This window comes from Copadichromis virginalis, linkage group LG3 (assembly GCF_057382275.1).
Source record: "Copadichromis virginalis isolate Kocher_CV1m ecotype Utaka linkage group LG3, C_Virginalis_male_GT1.1, whole genome shotgun sequence".
In the NCBI taxonomy this organism is placed as follows: domain Eukaryota; kingdom Metazoa; phylum Chordata; class Actinopteri; order Cichliformes; family Cichlidae; genus Copadichromis; species Copadichromis virginalis.
This window is the reverse complement of record NC_140620.1, coordinates 42,766,640-42,782,465: the sequence shown is the minus strand read 5'-3', so window position 1 is coordinate 42,782,465 and position 15,826 is coordinate 42,766,640. Positions and strand designations below refer to the sequence as shown.

At 41.0% G+C, this 15,826-nt stretch overlaps 1 protein-coding gene across 1 annotated transcript in view; it reads left to right on the top strand.

The window, feature by feature from the left end:
* Positions 1-15,826, top strand: part of arap2 (ArfGAP with RhoGAP domain, ankyrin repeat and PH domain 2) — a 166,868-nt gene that overhangs the window by 104,326 nt on the left and 46,716 nt on the right. The window contains exon 15 of the mRNA XM_085451178.1: positions 10,377-10,521. Within this exon, the coding sequence (XP_085307304.1) occupies positions 10,377-10,521 (145 nt within the window). The remainder of the gene's footprint in view (positions 1-10,376; positions 10,522-15,826) is intronic.

The window sequence follows — 15,826 nt, the reverse complement described above, 5'->3', positions numbered from 1 at the left end:
AAACTAGAAAAACTGAATTTACAAATTATTATTATTTTTTATTCATGCCTTGTTCTTCATGTTTTTCATTAAAATAGAAATGAAAGCAAATGAAATGGTTAAATGTTATTCTGTAACGCTATAGAGCAGGGACGGGGAACTTGTTCTGCAGGTTTTAGCACACCTGAATCAAATGATTAGTTCATTACCAGGCCTCTGGAGAACTTCAAGACATGCTGAGGAGGTCATTTAGCAATTTAAATGAGCTGTGTTGGATCAAGGACACATCTAAAACCTGCAGGACACCGGCCCTCGAGGCCTGGAGTTCCCCCACCCCTGCTATAGAGCCTTCTACGCATTACACATAAGGCCATGTCCACACTAATACATTTTCGTTTGAAAACGCATCTTTTTCTCTCCGTTTTGGCCCTCCGTCCACACTGAGACGGCGTTTTCACTCAAGGAAAATGCAGCGTTTTGAAAACGCTCTCCAAAGCAGATACATTTGAAAACGCAGTTTTCGCCTCGCAGTGTGGACAGCGAACCCGGAGCCTTTTCGAAAACGATGACACATTTTAGTCATGTGATGCAGTCATGTGACCAATTAAACTAAGATAGCAGAGGGCATTATACAGCAGTTGTTTTGTTTGCTCTGAATCTTGACAGCCTTGTTAAAGATTAATATCAGTCTGTACATGCGTCAGATAGCTTTTCTTCAAATTCTTTAATTCTCACTTGCTTTTGCAACTTTGTACTTTTGTGTTACTCGCAGCAACAACTCCACCTCATTGTTAGAAAATTGCCTGGGAAGTAGAGCCGGTCATCTATCCAGTACCTGCTCCAGTCTACATGCTGAAGTATCCTTGGGCGTACTTTGACATGCTGAGTTGCCCCTGATGTATCCATCAGAGGTTGTGTGTGTGCGAATATTAGATGAGGTGCTTGGATATAGAAAGAAAAGCACTTGTATGAATGTGACTGAGTGAAGGAGGCTTGTAGTAAAAAAAGCGCTTTGAGTGCTCTGTTAGCGTAGAAAAATACTATATAGTTACCACTCCATTTACCATCTTGTATCCTAATATAAAAGCCGAGATGGAACGTGAGTACATGGGTTGTTGTTCCACATACAGCGGGTGTTTCAGACAGAGTACTACAGGTGCCCATTTTTGTTGGTCACTGTCGTGCATTTTATACCACTTGCAGTCGCCGCGCCATCTCCTCAGATAAGTGCTTGTGATATTTCCTCCAATAAATACCTTGTTATTTCATCAATTATAGAAAACCACGCAGACACGGCTTTTGTGCTTTAATGGTGCTTTAACTGCAGCTGCTGAAAAATTCAGAGGGGTTGGGTTCAAAACTCGGTGTGTTCCAACTTCCTCAATCACAAGGAAACGCTGTCAGGACTTTGCGAGCGCAGAGGGGTGAGGTATTTTTGAATGTGCTCTCCTGGATGTCTTTTGCTCGCAGGCTAATGGTTTGATGGTCTATAGATGCACCAAAGTCCTTAATAATTCATACAGTAGCTTGTGCTCATGGCTTAATAAAAGCACTCTGCCACAGTGTCTTAAACTTCACCTTCTTTTTTTGGCTTGGAGAGAGCTCTAGTGAGCTGTTGTGCTTCCACTGATGGGAACTAGTATGTGTAAATTAATTTGGCAAGCAGTTTTGGTAATGCCTTTGAAAAGGTGGCTGGGGGGCGAGGACCAGTGTGCTGGCCCACAGTAATGAAATAAAATACAACGCCTGCTTTGCATTTGGCAGCATGTTAAGTCAAGACACTGCTGCTAATATAGATTAGGGTTAGAAAAACAAATTTCCTTGTTTAATTTAACAGCGCTCCACCGTCCTTGGCAGCGTGGCACCACTTTACCTCCCGCTTCCTGTTGTGTTTGAGCTCGGCTTCATATCCGGTTTGTACAGTTGATTCCAGCATCAATTAAGTCCTCCCCCTTCGAACGGGCCGAGCGGTGACTCATGCTACTCCCACACTGAAGAGCGTGCACTTCTCCGTGTGCGCTCGTGTGAGTCCTTTGAGGGGAAAGCGAGACAGTTAGTGTCTGAAATGGTGAGTGGCAGCAAGGAAATGGCATCCTCAATTTTGTTTGATTAGTTTTGTCTTTTCCCTCATCAGCAGTGCTCTGTTTTTTTCCCTTTCCCCAGCAACACTAGCTCAGAAGAGAAGAGAGAAGAGACAGATGTGGAATTACATTTTACTGAGGACAGAAATCTGTGTGGACAATTCAGTTACTTGCAGCTACAAAGTTAGAGTCGGGTTTTTGATAGTGAACCAAATCTTCTTTGTGGTTTATGGTAAAAATTTGCTTTCAAAGACTGCTTAAATAATTACAATTTCTAAGTAGTCACATTTATACTGCTCTGCTTTTATTTCACAAGCACTAGACAAAGCCCATTGAAACAATTTGTCTTAATCTAATGTACTTTTTGGGGTGTCTGTGTTTATGTAACCGCGCCTCCTGCCTAAATGAGTAAGCAGTGCTGTTGCTAAAGCCAGAAATACATGGCAGATAGTGTGTATTTTTTTCCCTTTATCTTATGCCATATCTGTCCATTCCTCCCTGTAATGAAGTGGGCTGTAATTCTGGCACAGACAGATCGTTCAGATCCCTTCAGTTTCTCGATTTCCATTTCCAGCCCCCCTGACAAGCTGTCCAGCAGATGTCTTCATCACAGATATTTTAGTCTGATGGCAAGATAGACAGAAGATTGGTGGAAGGGGTAGAGGTGGGAGAGTGAGCGAGGGAAGAGGTTGATTCAGTGGAAGAGGGGCACAGCCGGCTATTTCGATGCATACTGAAATGGGTGCCTGCGCCGCGTCGATAAAAAGTTTCGGGGGACTTTTTGAGTAAATCTGGGCGAGCGCGGTTAAAAATAAAACTTGATACACATTCAGAGTTAAAACTTTTGAGTAAACTTGTTATTCTTTAAATGCGGCCCATTCAGTCAATGAACAATAAGACAGTTTAAATGCCACATTGACTGGCTGATTTGTCTAATCAGCCTGCTCATCGTGCGCTCTTGGAGCATTTAGCACATTTCACAAATTGCTGTAGTGAGAGAGGAGGTGAAGGGAAAAGGAGCAGCAAAAGGAGAAACTGAGGTTCCACATAGTAGATTTCCTCTGGAAAACACTATGCGGGGAGAGCTTTTAGTGTATAAGCTAATTGGCCCAATTTAGCGGGTGCAGGCTTGTACCACGCTTGGCTTCCGCTAGGCGTTGTCTCTGGCGGCTGGTTGTGGACTCCTGCGGAGAACGGCTGGGCCGCAGGGCCGTTGCTGTGTGTGGGGAACAGCTGGCAATGGACGCAGCTGCTTGATTGTAAATCAAGCACCATTGTTCCTGCTATTGCGCTGGTGCTTGTGTGGAAGCTAGTGGTATCCCACCCGCTAAGGAAATGCCGAACCACAAACAAAGAGGGAAGATAGATGCACATGATTGGGTGATGTGCAGATATTTGATAAAGCTAGTTTCCTGGGGGAATATCTTCAAGGGATCCAAAGGCATTCACTGCTGTGTTAGGAAGTAACTTGTGCCACACATTTTTAACACAGTTGCATTCAAGTGATTGAAACTCATTGTAGTTATTTACAGAGACCATGCCAGTATGGCACTGAAATGGCAGCATCACATGTCCTGCATCTAGAGTACAACTTCCTTGCCTGGTTTTATAGACATTCGTCTACTTTGTGTGTCTTCTGTCTTATCCATAATCCATCAAATCAAACATTCATTCCCAATTCAAGCCCGAAGAAGATCAGTACTGATGTCTCCAATTAGATTTTTTTAATTCTTGACTTGTGACACCTTGTGGCTGCCCCCCTTTCTACGATCTCCTCGACGTGTTAAGGCTGTATGTGAGAATCTGTACCTGTGGTTTTGCTGCCCATTATTAGGATAATTCTTCTAAAAGTGGTAGAGTAGGGAGCCCACTCATGTGTCCACTCTGATTAGACTCAGGATCCCACAGCAATTTGCTTCCTGGATTCACAGTGGGACTTTTAGTGTCTTTGTCCTTGGACGAAGAGGAAATTAAAAATGTTTTCTTTGTGTCCTCGGCATAGATGGAAGGTTTTGAACATGTCTGTTCAGGGAGATTGGATCTAGATGCCACAAATGGCAGCGTCGCAATGATATCCATTAATATTCCTAATATCCAGGTCTGCTCGTTTGCATATTTCAAAGGCATTGTAACTTTTTATGACCTTGATGAGAGGTTTTGGACCTCTCCGGCATGTTAACCTTCAATAAAAATCAATATCTAAGAGTTATTTTAAACAAAAAAAGCTCACCATTTTGAGTTTGAATTTTCATATTGCACCACGTTTCTTTCTGCACCTCCAACAGCAAAATTTCCAACTTACAACTGTTACTCACGGTCTACTATTTCAGCTACAGGAGTAAAATAAAACCACTATTATTTGATTGTTTTGGCTGCCCAGATCAAGTTTTCATTTTCCTGGAAGATTAGCTAGAATTGCATAGTGAAAACAAGGCTTTAAGCAACCAATCCAAACACTCATTTTGTCATTATTCTATAGCCAATTCATTGCACAACCAACATTTACTTTGTTATCATGCCTTGATGGCTGCCTGTTGTCAGTTTAATATGTTTTAAATGTGTAGTTGTTATGGGGGATTATAATGAGACATCTGCAGCAATACCAAATGAATAGTATAAAATATATATGCATTAGTTATGGAAAAATGGGTAAACACACCTTATGGCAGCTGTAAATTTCTAATCGCACGCAGTTTCTTATACTTTATAGTACTGTGTTTGTGTCTTGAGCCACCCATCATCTCTTTATATTCTCACCAAAATGGGAAATTTGTGCAGCAATTTCTTGGGAAATGTGCAAACATGCATATGTAAATATATCATATAAGGGAAACTAGAATTTGTACAATTCAAACGAGCTTGTCGATGAGCTTCAACACAGCCTGAGCTCTTATGCAAGCTTTCGTGTCATTTCTTACAAGAAAGTTTGAAGGACTTTCAAAAATCGTATTTATTTTATGTTTTTCTATCCAGCTATGCTGAATGTACTTTTCTGTGTTCATATTTCCATCAATTTTGACAAGATCTCCAACGCCAGTGGCTTACACGCCTGTCTCACGTCCTGTGTCAGGTCTTTGCTCGAATATTTTCCTATTTCTTAAGGACATGACTTTCAGATACTATTCAACTGCTGAAGATTGGTTTTAGGCTTTGGACTTCTGCTTTTGTCTTCCACTTGGAGGTGACACAGCACGCCATGCTGAGATATGTCAAGTTTTCACAAACAGCTCTTTTGCAATCCCTTCTTAATGCAAAATACCGTTTTATGCCTCTCAAACTGTTATCTGTAGTATTTTCATAAATTCATCTAAAGAAATACGAATGTGGGAATTATACTTGCACAATGAAAATAAAGGGCGATTCTATTCCATGTGTTTTTGCAACAGACTGCTAGTAACATAGTGCCTAAATCGTCTGTTGTGTGTAGACACAATGCCGGTTCATCCCTTGAGTTATGAGTTGTTTTATGCTTGAATGATTCACAGGTCAGTGTTAAGCAAGACTGAGTGAAAAAGGAGCTGAAACTTTAAAAACCTTCAGAAAGCCTAAAGAACTCTTACTGTAGACCATGTTCAAAAATTACAACAAAGTCTGACTCCGAGGAAGCAAAATCTAGAGAAATGAGAGGATATTTAAGACGTTCAAGGTGCTGTATGGAGTGTCCACGTGAACGCTTACCCTCTGTCGAGGCCCAGATTCCCAGGTTTAGGAGCAATTCCTATATGGAAGAGATATGCCATTCTTTTACTGGTTTTCACATGTCAGCATCTCCTCCTGTAACCTTGTCCGTTAAGCCTGCAACACAAAGAAGATTTAAAAAAACAAACAAACCCATTTCTTGTTTGATGATCAATTTTTTTTTTGTTTTGACAATTTGAAGTTTTTCCTTCGTAAAGACATTTAACCAAAAAAAAACAAAACAAAACCTGAACGTCTGCACTAAATTTGTAATTGGACTGAACGACATTCAGCAGATGTCGAGACATTGAATGTGAACCCCAAATGTCAGCCTGGTGATTGTGGCGTAAAATTTGACGGGAATCTGCAAATTCATGAGAGTTCAGCCTGTTCAACAAAGTTCCAGGGGGCAAAAGTGAAGTGAGGGTGATTTAAAAAATAATGCCATGAAAACTTGTTTATTTATTAGTTAGCCTCATGTAAAATGCAGTAAACTGAACCGTGACAGCACCAAATAGGTACCACCTTTGCCTTTTAAACAACACCAGATCCTCCTGGGTATATTTTATACATATATTTTACAGATAACAACATTAACTTACTGAGCAGTATGATTTATAAGAGCAGCACAGTACTGCGTGCCATGTTTAGTAGTACTTTCGTCCATACATGACCTAAACTCCCACATAACCACCACATGAACCATTACAAAGACACTTAAAAAAAAAATTACCAACATGCCACGTTCCTGCGAGCTCATGATGGCACCTGACTTCAGTTCAGAAAACAAGTGTGCCTTTTAAGAGGATGATTGTGCTAAAGGTTTCACGTGGTACAAAGGAAACTTTTCGGCTAATAAGCTATTAGGGACAGGACAGAGAGAAGGAAGAGCGAAATTACAGAGGCAGTGTAGCACGAAACGACTTAGCTATTCTCTGTTAAGAAATGATGGACATGACATTTTCTGCAAAACCTTAGTGATTCAGGGACACATTTGAAGCGAAAGTGAAGTGCATGGCAATCTTTTCCATCACCAAGACAACACTGTGTCCTGTCAGATAGATTGGACTGGTAATGGCTTTAAATACCAGAGTGTCTCTGTTTCTCTCTGTCCTTCCAGCCTCTCCCTCTGTATGTGTCTCTGTATATGTATATACGTGTGTGTGTGTGTGTGTGTGTGTGTGTGTGTGTGTGTGTGTGTGTGTGTGTGTCCTACATACAAATAGAAATTGGTCGCTTTCAAATGGAGATGATGAATCTTTAGCTGTTGGAATAACTCTTTTCTTGGAAGTGAAGTGGGGTCAAAAGAAAAGTATTTTTTAATGCCACAGCAAGCAGTTAGTTACTGCATTTTTAAAGCTGTTTACAGAATTGTGTCCAAATAGTTTTTTTTCTTAGACAAAAGACACAAAGAAAAGTCAGAAAGAGCCACAAAGAGAGGCAGTGCAAGGGTGAATAGAGCAAAACTGACATCCTCCTTTTCCCATGCTTATCACATCCTTTTTCTTTTAACAGCCAGTTGTAGACACTTCCTTTTTATTGGAACTATATCTGTTCCTTCAGAAACATCACACACAGTTGGCAGTGGAATGCACAATTAGCATATTCATGAGATAAATACAGTGGAAACTTTGGAGTCGCAAGCGACAGGGGGTGTGGGGTGGGAAGCTGTGCGTGTGCGTGCGTGTGTGTGAGTGAGTGTGTATGTTTGTTGCGGAACAAAAAAGCAGATGGCACGGTGACTTTGAAAATCCAAAATTAGGTATGTTTTCATGAACTTCATGCTCATTGGCTATGTAAATCGCACAGTCAGACAGTCATGAGAGACAATGTTGTGTGTGTTTTCCAGCTTTTCCTCTGAGATCATGTTTGTTGATTGAAATCTGCTTGCTGCTTGGAGTCTCTTAACAGTTCTAATTTTGAGAGTGTGTACATCTTTGCGTGCATGCGTTTGTGCGTATGCCCTCACATGCTGTGTATATTATATTTTATTGAAACTGACGTGCGGTCTTCTTAAATAACTGCCACGTGGACGCAGATCTGGCTTTGAACAGTGAGATGTTCCTCACGCCATGCCAGAACTACTTTTGATCATTTAAAAATGGAGACCACAGTCTTTCTGCCCAATTTGGACTCAACTTACATCATTTCTGAAAGGCTTTTTAAAATGTTGTGCTTTAACCACAGAGGACTCTCATGGATGTAGGGAAGGAGGACATGCAGAGGGTTGGTGTGACACAAGGGTAGGATGAGACGGAGGCAGGTGATCCTCTGAGGTGACCCCTAAGGAGAGCAGCAGGAAGACGATTTATTTAACTTGAGCAGAATAGCTTTGCTTGAATCACAGTATTACTGGGTCTTGGTGCAGCTGCTCAGTTCCTCCAGTGCCTGAAAAAAGCCACTTCAGGCTCCTTTAACTTAACTTTCTTCTTATTGGCTGCCTCCCAAAAACAGAAGGTCTGATCAGCAGGTGGGTGGGGCATGTGTGCTGACAACCACAACATGCACATCAGATGATGGTGTAAGGATATCCACTTGTAGGTGGTGTGGTACCATTATCTGACTAGTTTGGCTTATGAGTTAATTGCACACAAAGAGAGCGTATGCAGGCGACATGTGACATTTACTCATCTGCTGCAGTTTGTCTGTGAAAACTGCAATAACGTCTAATCTCTGAACTTTTAAACAGTTTTTTTGAAAGTGTTGTTTCGGCTTGCAGAGAGTCATTAGCTGAGTTAAATAAGGTTCGAGTGGTGCTAATTGTCCCGAAGCCAATCACTCAGATTACTGCCTCTAATTAATGGCTTTTTCTGACTTTACAAACAATAGACAGTTTATCCAGTTCTATCAAAATGCAAATGTACATTTTACAGTAGAGATAATAAACATATTGAGGTCAAATAAGAGTCCAAGCTACACATTTATCTCAAGGTGGAATCAAGTTTGTGTGTGAAATATATCTCCAAAGATAATGAAGATTATATTGTTATAAGTACAGTTGTGTTATGCATATTGTGTGTGTGTTTTTTGTTATTAAACAAACACATTCATCCTCTTACTTTGTTTGCTTGGATCAGAAGCATCCATTGGCTACCAAATGGCCAGTGCTAGCAAACCTCAGGTGGACAAAGACGTGGTCCCCGTACCTTTGTAATACCATGTTTTCCAGGTCTTTATTATTTACTGAGATAAAGCGGGAAAAGCCTTACCACTATAGAGTGATTTAATTACTGTATTTCAAAGTGAAAGTAAATTAATTAAATAAGTCATTTTTAACATGTTAGCCTACTTTTGTAACATAAAGTAAAATCACTGTAAAACTTTAGCAAGTTAAGTAAAGCACCGCAGTGTTTCTCAAACTCAGTGAATGATGTTGATTGATTTCAGCTCTAATCATATTTATATACAAAAAATAAACAGATAAATACATTATTCAGCCAACAATAAAGACTTAATGTGTTTATGATGTTGAATTTTTCAATCTTCAGTCTTGGTGAGGGCCTTTCCTGCTTTGGGACCTGATCAATAGTCAGTTGACTGCTGAGCTCACCTGACTATTGATCAGGTGAAGTCAATAGTCAGTATAACTTTTTCACATCAGGCATGTGACTTATAGCAGCAAGTGCACAGTTGGGGGAAGTTTTGTCAATGATGACTGTTTCATCAGGTTGTTTGCATTAACACCGCTGGCACCATGAACTGGCTCATGAAGATCATACTGTTGTGGCCACAGCAATGGTGACTGTTCAGAAACATTACACGGTCCCACCTAGAAGCTCATTATTTAGTTTAGGTAGTGATGGATGAGCAACAGTTAAAAGCATCAGGCATAGATCAGAATATTGTAATGTATATGCAGACAAACCCCTTAACAGTATATGATAAAATAGCTAAGGCCCCAGCCAACCGCATGGTAACCACTGGTCGCTAGGGAAAAATGTGCGTTCCCTGACCAGTTGGCGAGTGGTTGCAGGAGGCTGCTTGCTGCCGGTCGGTGCAGTTGACTGCAAAAAGTTACATGGTGTGGCACAGAAAACTGTTGCTTGTGTTCACCAGCTTGTCTGCAAAACCTTGCTAACCAACTCCTGAATGGTACTGAAACGTGAAGTGGCAACTGTTTGCCTTAAAAGGAAAAGTTGTGCCGGTAAGCTATATCTTTAACTTTGAAGGCAAACTGTCACTGCTTGTAGTTACCAAGGCTTTTGCAGATAAGTTGGTATTTTCAGCGCAAAGCAACAGCGACTGCAACAATCCACTAGCACCAGAACAATCTTTGCGACTCACTTTACCAGTTGACTCCATTTCCCTCTGGGATTCATAAAGTTTGTCTTTTTCTGATTCTGATTCTGACTGCCAGCAACCTCCAGTAACCACTCCCCAACCGGGAAGGTAGTACACGTTTTTCCACAGCAACCAAAAGGCTGAAAACAAAGCGAACTCCGGCAGCAAAAGAGCAGCGTTTTTATCAGTCACCACTTTAATACAAGTTTCAACTAGTGTTTAATTAGTAGTTTCAGAAGCTTTCTTACGTCCTTTTTTCTATCATTGGAATGCACCAATGGATGACTAAGTTCGTAAGTGGCCGGTCCTTATACACAGTATTTGTAATGCTGCTTTCTGTGTATGTGTGAATTTCAGACATGGCACGCCGTTGGTGTACTTTGGAAGGCGGCTTCCTGAGTTACTATGAGAGCGAGCGAAGCCCTTCAGCCATTGGCAGGGTGGACGCCACCGAAGTCATTAGCCTGGCTGTCAACCACACAGAGACGATGACTGGAGCTGGGTATGAATGCACACACAAATCAACTAATTAGTGAAAGTGAGTACATGAAGAAGAAAATCTAAAGGCTTCAGGAAATTACTTCAGTCCAAATCACGGACTAGATTTCAAAACTTTTTGTGTTCCCCTAAGCTTGAACTGATTCTTTTCAAATGAACATCAAACTTATTTTACTGCTGTTATTTTAATATGGGTGTAAGACAGTGCCAGCATTTGTTTTTTTTAATGTATTTCTTAAACATATTGATATTTTTTTTAAACTCACAATATGAGCTGAGAGAACTCTTAAATAACCTCAAACCTCCCAGAGCAGCAACAAACACCATCACATGTCCAATAGTAGCCCATGAGAGTGTAACAGTTCTTTAAACCTCGCTCTTATTGGCTCATTGTCTTACTAAATTAGCCAACCTCTAAGTTTTGCCATGAAACTCTTCCTTAAAATCACCTCGTACAATTTTGGATTTATCATTCCCTCAGTGAATCTATCCAGGCTCCGAGGTAGTGAAGCAAAGCCCAAACCTTGATGCTCCCTCTACTTGTGCTCTATCCCGTGCTGTAATTACATTTTTCAGGGTTTTTTCCCCCCGCTTTCAGACAAAACATTATAAATTTTTGCCTAAACCTTCAACTTGAAACAAATTGAGATATCAGAGGGGGACAATGCTTCCATTAGCATCACTTTTATTCAGTGTTTTCTAACAGTGGAGCTACAAACGCAGATTTAGAGATTTCTGCAGAGATGTTGTGTTTCTGCACTTGGCCCACTTTCAGGATTGAACGTTCTGCACTTGGTGTGATCTTTGCATGATGCCAGCTATTTTCTTATAGATGATTTGTGTTTTTGTGGGTTGGTTTAAACTTTGGTCTTCATAAAGGCGTTTGTAGCTTTTTCTGGCTTTGCGCATCTCTACGAACCTTCGATGACCTTCAGAGTTGTTGCGATGTTTCACACCAATCCGTCTTTATTGTGTGCCATTATTTAGAGCCAGGGACACCTCTGCAAGTCACGCATCCCATCCTGGTCATACCAGATATTCACAGCTTTCCCTGCTGTGCTATTAATGTCGAGCATTTAACATTAATTTAAATCCAGTATGTGGGGACCGCACATAAATTACACTTTGCAGGAGATCAACAAAGTAATAAGGCTTTCATAAACACTCAACATTTAAATTTACTCTTATTCATGCACATCCCTCGTACATAAGCATACGCAGCACAACCCTGCAGTTAAACTGCTTTGAAATGCTTCATTTGCATCCTCTCTACTAAATCATAATTTATGTGATTGTTAAATCTGCTTTAAGGACACACGTGTCACACATACACAAAAGGCATTTTGAATAATTTATTTCTTTTATTGGTTAAAATAATTTTTACCGCACGTGTTATTCATCTATTGCAGCACCACAGCCTGCTTGACGTGGATGTATATCCAGGCTTCTGCTCTGTTTCTTTCCCCTCGTCGTGTGTCTCATTAGCATAACCTCAGACTGAGCATTATTCAGTTTTACAGAACCATCAGGGCTTTATGAGCGCTATGTTTACTATTTACTTTGGTGGGGATGCAGTTTTAACTGCCACTTCCTGTGTTCGTGTTACCGTTCCACCTCACCCCGATTGCGTTCAGCACTCCTCAGTCAGATTATGATGCAGCTACACCACAAAAAACAGCAAAAAAAAGTTGCTTTGACAACAAACTTTTATTTACTTATTTATTTATTTCTTGTGGAAGTGGTACAAACACTCAAAAAAAGAATCAGCAGATGTCCCCATACGTCCCCGCTCACGTGCGTCACACTCCCACTGCATCCTGTATGTGCGTTCATGTGCCTGTCCCCCTGTTCCCGAGCTCGGAGTCTGATAACTGCTTATGATTAAAGCATAAGCCAAGTCCTTAATGATAGCAGCAGATGTTATGAAGAGGAAACAATGCTTTTATTTGTAAATGTTATGTATACAGCCATTAGAGACACATCTGGCTTGCTAAAACTTTGACCTTTTTTAATGAGCTGGACACACACACACACACTGCCGTGACAGGTTACACTGATAATCATGCGTGTGTGTGTTTGGTGAGTTTTCTACAAAGCAGCATCGACTTGCACCATTTTTAGCCCTGCACATAAATCTCAGTTACAGGTCACGGCGTGACCTCGGCAACAGCTATTATTTCTCCGTCGCTGGCGCTCATAATGGCCGTGCGTTTCACTAGATTAAGCTCTGCCTCGCTCCGTCTCAATCCTGCAACTTCCAGCGTTCCCAGCATGCCCGTGCACGGAGAGAGCCGGGACGTCTCACCTCTCCAGTGTCTGCCGCTCATGAATATTAATGTATGCAGATGACACACTCCCACCAGCAGCCTATCACCGTGCTGCAGGAGACCGTAGGTGTCATTTCCATTAAACATGGCATTTGGGTAATTTCACCGTGGCAGAGGACACCGTGAATTATAGCGCAGCCCCAAAACATACGTTGGCTAAAGTTTATGAATATTAGAAATCCACTCCTAAGGAATTAATGCAAAGGGAGTATGTTAGCTGGTGATAAGTTGATTTTTTTTTTCTCCTTGCCTAAAAATAATTTTCTTACTCATCTGCCTGTTCTGACAAGAATATTTGTAAGTCGATTCCAACCTTCAGATTTAGCTAAAAGCCCTGGAACTGCTTCTTTTTCGTCCTTTTTAGCTGCTTTTTGGTGCGGTTTCATTATCTGTCATGTTCGTTATCATGTCCTCCTCTCGCACGCAAGCTTTTTGGAAGAGCTTAGACTTCGACTTTGCAAGTGACATGGGGTTTCTATGTAGGGCAGGGAGTTTAGACTTTTCCGAGGTACACGAAAGCATTGAGGAGAAACTAAAAAACTACAAAAATACATGTAGATAAGTTTGTGCACATTTAAAACACAGGTAAGTCTTGTACAGCAGGTTTCCTCTGTGAGGAAGTGTTTCTTAACTCACTCTTAGTATAAAAAACTATTTTAACAAGTAGTTTTTTATACTTAAAATAGCACGCACGTGTGTAATTGAAGCCTACTTGAAAATTGAATTGAACCAATTTAAAAATCTGGTCTCTAATAAGAAGGGTCAGCTTTTTACAGTAATGTGTGAAATATTTCCTTAATCATGGAGTTTTCACATGTGCAATAAAGGACAGAGAGCTCTTTTGATTGCTGTGATAAGGTGGCAGCATGCGCGTGAAAATTGAGGGTTCCTTATTTGATTTTCATCTGTGCAAAGTAGTAGAACTGAAATTCTTACTTAAAGATAAAAAGATGAGAAGTGTGGAAGAATCATATCTTTGGATATGCCTCCAGAGCTGCACAGGGAGAGCGGTTCCATCTGGTTTCATCTGGTCGACCTAGGAGGAAACTGACGGTCAAACTTTAGGGTGATGCTGTGGTCTTTGCAGCAGTGGCATCATTGTGCGAACAAAACAAAAGCCAGACAGAGTAGATTGAGGTAAAACATGCAAAATAACAAAGACAAAGAAGAAATATAGCTGATTTATGGCGGCAGAAGCGTGTTATAAAACTGTTTTGTCCCCACGCAGGAGGACATAGCTGGGAATTATCATTCTAATGTCCATGTACATCAAACTTGATGTCATACCCAAGTTTATCAGATCCGTCCTGCACAGCGTGGCGTGCAATAAAGTTTCTTGGGCTGCTAACAATTGCATCATTTGTATCATAGGTGCCTTAATTTCTCTTGTGGAAACGTGGTGGGACCAGACAGACAGCTGTACATCCAGGACAACATTTTGAACATCTCCATATCTATATTCAGATAAAACTGACTGATATGTGTCACTAAGACTAGATGGTCAGGCTCAGGCTCACATAAAAAGACAGACTTCAGACTCTTCTGAGGTGTAAACTAACCAAATCACCTCTTTGGTTGCACTTTAACCATCACAAAGCAAGAGACTAAATGTCATTATGTGTTCATTTTCTTATTTCTGTCCATTTATATTCTTCTGCTAATCCAATTCAGGGTCACATGGGGGTCTAGAACCTATCGCAGCTGTCATAGGGGGGGAAGGTGGGTGCAGTGTGGACGGGTCACCAGCCTGTCGCAGGGATAGGTAAGAGAGACAGACAACCATTTGGGCAATTTAGAATCACCAATTAGCCTAACCCCATGTGCAAGTGTATGTACTTTGAGAGATAGGAGCGCAAACACGAGGAGAACATGCAAACGCCAGAGCAATGGATTTGAACCCGTGACCTTCTTGCTGTGAGGGCATAGGGCTAACTACTTTTTTCTGGTATATATGTGTATATATTGCTAGAATAATAGACGGTTACAATATTAAACATGGTGTATGTGCAAGGAATCCCTGTGAGGCAGGTCCAGACTGCTATAACGAAACAGCCAGAGTGTGCAGATATCTCTAATATGGGTATTTCAGGTACACAGCACAGGCTGTGAGGAGAAAAAGGCCACACAGTTGCTGTTCAAACAATGGCCTAAAAGTAGATGACGCTGGATGAACTAACTAAGCTGTAGCAGGGCCCAGTATGGGACAGACGAGGATTATTTTGAACTGTGAATCATGCAAAGCTGCTCTCACAGATACTAAAAAAAGGAATATAGAGTTGGAAGTAACCATAACAGGTCCCTTTTTAAGAAATCTCAAAGTTACGTCATCTCGCAGTCTATGAATAAATCCCACTACAGGACAGAGGAAAATGAGTGACTTCAAAGTAAACTCTTTACTAAAATTAGTGTTTCTATTGTTGTCGTGTGCTTGTTACCTCGTGTGTCGCTCGCCTGCTGCAGCGTGATTGTGATCTGTATCATTTTTTTTTGTCCTTTGTTACAGTGCATAACCAACCTAGTGACTCTTTTCCCCTGCCTGAAAGTTACACAACAGCTAAACTTTCAAACTCAATTTAAATTTAAACAACAGCAAGGACAGAAATATCCCTGCAGAGCTCTCTGCTCCATGAGAACAAATGCTGCACCCTGTACCAGGGCAGGCAGGACCGAATTCTGATCACCGTTTAATAAAGGCAGAAACCATCTTACTGCCTTAAGCTGACTTCTCCCACCAAACTGGTGTCCACATCAACTTTTTTTAAAGGCATAAAGTTTGATAACTACATGTAGTTTGCTGTTGTGCAGATAAAGTTTATCCGTGAGGTGAACCATAGGGGACAAACCGTTTCAAACTGATGCCATGTACAACACAAAACAGTGACCCATGTTTGCTTCTTATAGCTCATGTTCTTGCTCACATCATTATTTCAACACCTTTCTGTCTCTCCTTCCTTCTAGTTTGCTTCCTGTTTCTTTCTCTCC